The sequence below is a fragment of the Vombatus ursinus genome, unplaced genomic scaffold (assembly GCF_900497805.2).
Source record: "Vombatus ursinus unplaced genomic scaffold, bare-nosed wombat genome assembly UNPS02014894.1, whole genome shotgun sequence".
Classification (NCBI taxonomy): domain Eukaryota; kingdom Metazoa; phylum Chordata; class Mammalia; order Diprotodontia; family Vombatidae; genus Vombatus; species Vombatus ursinus.
The window spans coordinates 138180-145455 of NW_020954672.1; the positions used below are offsets into that span (position 1 = coordinate 138180).

Genomic DNA, 7276 nt, shown 5'->3' on the forward strand with positions numbered 1-7276 from the left:
GAATATCTCTTATTTTATAAATTTGACTCCATTCCCCATATATTTGAGAAATAGGGCCTTTATCAGAAAAATTTATGGTAAAATTTTTATATCACTTCATTGTTTATGGTAGCTTTTAGCAAAATATTGTTTCCCTGATTATCTCTTTTAATTAGGTCTGGTCATTTTTTTTATTTTGCTTTATCTGAGATTGATTACTACTCCTGCCTTTTCCACTTCAGCTGAAGCATAATAGATCCTGTTCCAGCCCCATATTTTAATTCTATGTGTATTTCTCTTTCAAGTGTGCCTCTTATTAAACAACATTTTGTTGGATTCTGATTTCTAATCCATTCTACTACCTGCTTCCATTTTATGGGTGAGTTCATCCCATCACAGTTCTGATTACTAGCTATACATTTCTATCATATTTTCTTCTGTTTATCCTTCTCTCTCTCTTTTTACTCTGTTCCCTTCTCAAAATTGTTTCATTTCTGACCACTGCCTTTCTTAATCCATCTTCCCTTTTATAACCTCCCATTTTCCTTTATCCCCTTCCTTTCCTTCTTCCCTGTAGAGTAAGATAGATTTCTATACCCAACTGAGTGTGTGTATATATGTATATACATATGCATGTATTTGTGTGTGTATATATATATATATACATACATACATATGTGCGTGTGTATATATATATGTATATACACATACACATATACATATATATAATCTTGGTTCTTTGAACCAATTCTCATGAGAGTGAGGTTCAAGCATTTCCTGTCACTATCACCCCATTTTCCTCACCACTGTAAAAGCTCTTTTTTGCATGTTTTTTTTAGGAGAGATGCACCCTTGAAGATGATCTGTCTTCCTAGAAAACTCAGATCAGGTCCAGGGTGTAACAAAAGGTCATATCCCTTGATTTAGTCCATAATAAAACTAAAAGTTCCTTTGGTTAACAAAGGGACATTCTCTCTTTAAACATATCCTGTAATAATGTGTCTTTCAATCTGGTCAAAGGTAAGCTCAAGAGATATTTCTTTTAATTTAAATATTCCAAAAACAAAGTTCCTACAATTAGTCTGATAACCAACCAAATCTATTTGAGTAAGGATTCCTTCCTAACCTTAATTAAGTCAAGGACTTTAATAAGAATGAAATCAAGGACTTCAGAATAGAACATTGTTTTCTTGGTGTGGATAGTTGAAGAAAGCTATTTCATTCAGATTAGACCAAACACTTCAAGTTACAATATTGTTAATATTTCAAAAAATGACAAGAGTACTTGATGTTATGTGTTACCACAGAACTAAGGAAAGTAAGCAAATACTTTATAGTAGAAAAAGAATCACAACTAACCTAGAAGTTTTGCAAATTGAGTTGTTTACCTCCCCTGCTTTCACTGTACCATATACCCATTAAAAGTTTCCCTTAAATAGTAAATCCTTCTTAACCACCTAAGAGGTGGACACAATCTTATTGAGCTGGTAGAAGGGTAACCTTGCAATCTTTCTCTTTACAGGGACCTAAGTGTGAAGTATCCTAATAAGCAAGAAATGATGGCAAGTTGAAGTCTGAAAGGTGGTACAAGAAAGCTGAGGTATGGGCTGGCTGGGACAAAAAAATGGATTATAGGCTGGAAGAAAGCTGAGATTATTAAGCTGGTTTCCATATGACTAAGTTATTAACCCTATAAACTCTACAAAGACCTCATTAAAATCCTTGTCCTAGAAATTCCAAAGATGCAAAGCAACTGACATAATTGTGTCTTCTGTCTTTTTTCATAGCTCAAGGGCCAATGAACAAGTCAGGAGCACATACTGTGACCGAATTTGTCCTCCTGGGCTTCCCTGGTCACTGGGAAATACAAATCTTACTATTTTCTTTGTTCTTGATCATCTATATCCTGACCTTGATGGGGAATGGGGCCATTGTCTGTGCAGTGAGGTGGGACCAGAGGCTTCACACACCCATGTACGTCCTACTGGGGAATTTTGCCTTTCTAGAGATCTGGTACATCACCTCCACTGTTCCCAGCATGTTAGAAAACTTCCTCTCAGAGAACAAAACTATCTCTTTTGCTGGCTGCTTCCTACAGTTCTATTTCTTCTCCTCCTTTGGTACAACCGAAGCCTATTTCTTATGCATCATGGCTTATGATCGTTATCTTGCCATCTGTCGCCCACTGCACTACCCAACCAAAATGACCTTACAGCGCTGTTACACCTTGATGTCTGTGTGCTGGGTGCTTGGCTTCTTAAGTTATTCTCTGTCTACTGTACAGCTCTCCCAGCTGACATTCTGTGGTCCCAACATTATTGACCATTTTGTTTGTGACTTGGATCCACTGATGGCTCTATCATGTGCCCCTGCTCCTCCCACTGAAATTCTGTTCTATATCCTAAGTTCCTTCATCATCATCCTCACCACGTTGTACATCCTTAGCTCTTACATTTTGCTATTAAGAGCCGTGCTAAAAGTTCCTTCAGCTGCTGGCCGGCGTAAGGCCTTCTCCACATGTGGATCCCATCTGGCCATAGTTTGCCTCTTCTTTGGGAGCCTTATGATCATGTATGTGAGCCCAACATCTGAGAACTCAGGAGAAGTACAGAAGGTAATAACCTTGTTCTATTCAGTTGTGACACCATTCTTAAACCCTCTGATCTATAGTCTCAGAAATAAGGAAATGAAGGCTGCTCTGAGAAAAGTCATGGGGATTGCTTCAGAATAAGTAAAGCCACAAGTACAAATGTTACATGTGGTTCTATACTCTAATACAATTCAACAAACATTGATTACACACTTGCCATGAGCAAAACACCGGAGGAAATACAAAGATGAATGAAGACAATAGAAAAAGGTGCAGTCTCCCACTGCTGCTGAAAATTATAGCTCAGGGGGTGAGTTGAGAACATCTTCTCAGGATGATTCCTCATCCTTTCATGTACAACATGTTCTGGTCCATCTGAACCTCAACTCAATAACAGTAAGAGTCAGGTAGACACTTACACTTAATCCATTAAGTCAGCCTCCACTCCAAATTCTACATTGAGTATTAAAAGAGCTTCATCTGTCTGGGTCATGGCATACTGAACTAACTAAGCTTATGTCTGTTGAGCTCTTGTTGTTATCTGTGGGATCAGAACAGGTTTTCCTATGGTCTACCAAAGGCCTTTTCAAGGTTTCTAGAGGACAGGAACAGGTACCTCCCATCCATGCCATGAAGCAGCTTACCTCTGTAATCAGCACTCCCATCACCATCCTCCTCCTCTCTGCCTCCTTCTACATAAGTCGCTTAGTAAAGACACACAACAACTCAACTGTTCCTCCTTCTAACTCAGACTTGGCATTCTCAGCACAATGCCCTAATCCAGATTTCTGTTCTCAGACTTCCCAGTGCTGCATAGTGTGAAATGAATGAAGACAGATTGCAGTAGGTATCAGCTGGAGTCTCTGATTTCTCACATTTTGCTGGGGGTAGGGAGGGTGTAAATTCAGAAAGATAACATGAGACAAATTCAAGTGCACGCAAGCATGAAATTTGGGACTCCAGAGGCAAGACTGTCAAACTCCTCAAGTTTCTTAAATGAAAGGAATGATACAGTTTTGAAATAAGATTCAACTTGTTTTTTAAAGAGGAGATGAAGGGGAAAATCTCTAATTTCAGCAAAGATAATACTACTTTTACACTTAATTTCAAAAGGTTATTACTTAGCCCTGACATTTTTTTTCCTTCTCACTATTAATTAATATCAAATTATTTCAATAAATATTTCCTGAATTAAATCAACAGGAAGAATTTATGGAATATCAGTTGTATTCACAGTACTACCTTGTCCCTCAAAGATACAAAAAAAGTATCACCAAGAGCCATTCCTCAATAGATAAATGATCAAACAATATGAACAATTTTTTAAAGAATTGCAAATTATAAAATGCATTAATTGCTATTTGGAAATATGCTTCAAATCAATAATAATACAAGAAGTGCAAATTAAAAGATCACTGAGGTTTTACCTTTCACCCAGACCAAGATAACAAAAATGGAAATAGTCAATGTTTGAGGAATTGTGGGAAGAAAGGAACACTAATATATTACTGGTTGAGCTGTGAATAGGTCCAACCATTCTAGCCAACCATTTGGAATTATTTTAAAAATGTAACTTAGCTGATCATATTTTTTGGCCAAATAAATTCTTTTACTAGACATATGCCTCAAGGAGTTCAAAGATAGAAACAAGAATCTCAACAGGACTCTCTGAGGCAGCAAAATGGTGGAAACAACATGAATGCTCATCAGATGGAGAATAACTGAGTAGACTGTGATATATAAATGTAATTAATATTATTTTGCAGTATAAGAGGAATTTAGGGGAAAATAGGAAGATTTACATGAACTAATGTGGATTAAAATAAGCAAAACCAGTAAAATATGCACAATGACAACTAAAATAGAAAGGAAAATATCTCAAGAAGGAACTTGAACCATGAATGATTGAGAAGGGGGGGGGGGGGAAAGGGCCCAAAAAAAAAAAAAGGGAAAAAACTAAAGGCCTAAAAAAAAAAGAGGGGGGGGGGGGGGGGGGGGGGGGGGGGGGGGAAATGAGCCTAGAGAACAGATAAGGGAACATACCTATCTCCTTATAACAGAAGTGGGAGGGGGAGGGGGAAAGGGACATGGTAGGGTAGAATATTGTATATATTATTAAATTCAGTGACTATGAGGTATTTTTGATAATTGTTTTCCTTTGTTACAAAGGATGGTTGGATGGGGGCAAGGGGGAAGCAATAGTATAAATCTAGAAATAACTGAAGTAAAAATCAAAGGCATCAATAAAACATTTTTGAAGCATAAAATAAAAAGTACCAGGTATAACTATTACCTTGCAAACATGCCTGATCTTATAGATATCATTATGGTATCACTGATTCTATGCTGTTTGGACTATCCCATTTTGCTTTTTCTATAGGTTGCAGGGAATAGACAACATTTTTATATAATCTACTCACTTTATTTATGCCTGAGGCCATTTACTGAGACAATTTGATTTTACAAGCTAAAATTGAAAATCTACTGGGGGAAAATCTATATAGATTGAGTTTTCAATTTAGTAGAACTACTGACTCCTTTGCCTCCTTTTTTTAATATTTTATTTTTTTCCAATTACATGTAAAAAATTTTAACATTTTTTTTAAATTTTAAGTCCCAAATTCTCTCCTTCCCTCACCCCTCCCTCCCTTCCCTCACCCTTTCCTGAAATGGCAAACTATTTTATATAGGTTATACATATGCAGTCATGCAAAACATATTTCCATATTAGGCATGTTGTGAAGAAAACACAGACCAAAAAAAAAAAGAAAAAGAAAAAGAAAGAAAGTTTTTTTATTAAAAAGTATACTTTGATCTGAATTCAGATTCCATTGGTTCTTTCTCTGGAGGTGGATAGAATATTTCATCATGAGTTATTTAGAATTGTCTTGAATCACTTCCTTTTTTAAAAGAATTTTTATTATAAATTTTCTTCTTTGATATAAATTAAACATCATTAAATAAACATTCAGTATAAAAAGGGAAAATGGTTTATGAAACTAAAAATGTATACACAAAACAATTCAACACAATTCGGTGGCATTTTGCTTTAAGTAATGCTCAATAACTATTTTTCAAACTGGAGACAAAATGAAGTACTCATACATATACAATTCATTTCAATTCAAAAAAGATTTGTGTTTACTGTGTACAAGAAGCTTGGCTTCCTAAGGTATCCTCTACCTACAGTCCAGCTATCTTAGTAGTCATTCTGTGGTCCCAACATTATTAAACATTTTATTTGTGATGTAGACCACTGATGGCCCTCTAATGTTTTCCTCCTCCCACCACTGAAATTCTGTTCTATGTCCTAAGCTCCTTCATCATCTTCCTCCCCATACTGTACATCCATGGTTCTTACATCCTCCTACTAAGAGCAGTGATGCAAGTTAGCTGCTGACTGGCATAAGGTCTTCTCTATATATGGATCCCATCTGGCTGGGGCCTGTCTCTTCTTTGGGAGCCTATGATCATGTATGTGAACCCAACATCTGAAAGCTCAGGAGAAGTGTAGAATATAACAACCTTGTTCTATTCAACGGAGACTCTCTTCTTAAACCCTCTGATCTATATAGGCTTCAAAACAAGACAAAGGCTACTTTGAGAAAAGCCATGGGGATAGCTTCAGAATAAACAACCACATATGTGAATTTTACATATGGTTCCACACTCTAGTTCCACACTCTAATGACTTCAACAAACATTAATCACATGTTTGTTATTAGCAATATTGGAGGAAATACAAATATAAACAAAAGATCATTGAGAAAAGAACCTTCTCCTACTAGCCTGAAGATCATAATTCAATGAATTCCTGGGCATCAGCACAGGAAGGTTTCTCATCCTTTATCCATTCGTGTACTGCCTGTCCTGATCCAGCTGAACTTCAGCCAAGTGACATTAAGAATGAAGTAGAAACATTAACTGTCAAACATAGATGATCTCATATGTGTCAAAATAATATTATTGATTCTGTGCTGTTTGAATTGTCCCATTCTGCTTTGACATTGGCTTCTGGCAAAAGACACACTTTTATACAATCAACTCATTCTGTTTGTTCCTAGCACCATTCCCTGAAGCAATATGGTTTTGGAAGCCAAAATAAAGAAACAACAGAGATTTTAGTGTAAGATGCTAAGTCTCTCTCCTTCATTAGAGAAGAGCCAGGGGTGTACTAGAGGTTGTAAAATTTTTAGCATGAGCATTTACACCTTCAAAGTCAGCAAAAGCTACAAAGCAGGGATTGTTTTATTATTTTGTTGATTGTCTAGACTTAAGAAAGATAGGGAGAAAATTTTAATAATGTAGACTAAATTTAAATGTGTGTCAGATGTGTGTTATTCCAAGAGCCAGTTTTCAAATATTTGCCAGCATACCTCTGCTAACACCCTATCTGTTCTGTCTTCTTTTTCTTGAACTCACAAAATGTAAGCAATAGTCAGTCTGTCCTTGTGTTGAACCTTCTGCTCTCTGGTCCAAGATCTTCAGGACTTTTACAAGTTATTTGTCTTGAGATTGAAAGAAGCTTTTGGCTACTCTGAGAAATGATTTTTTACTTTGACGGATTAGTGATCCCACCAACATGGGCATTCCCCCTGGTGATATAGATTGCAACCTTTTACATCCTCTCTTTCTACTCAGTTTTTATCCATGTCATTCCATGAATCCTCCTTAAACAATCTATAGAACATTCTGGTGGCCTTCCTC

The 7276-nt window shown here is 36.4% G+C and overlaps 1 protein-coding gene across 1 annotated transcript; it reads left to right on the plus strand.

Annotated features, from left to right (window-relative positions):
* The first annotated feature begins 1777 nt into the window (after positions 1–1777).
* LOC114028825 (olfactory receptor 11H4-like) lies at positions 1778–6126 on the plus strand. The gene is made up of 2 exons (XM_027843147.1): positions 1778–2691; positions 6096–6126. The coding sequence occupies exons 1-2, from the start codon at positions 1778–1780 to the stop codon at positions 6124–6126; spliced, it is 945 nt and encodes a 314-aa protein (XP_027698948.1).
* The last annotated feature ends 1150 nt before the right edge of the window (positions 6127–7276 follow it).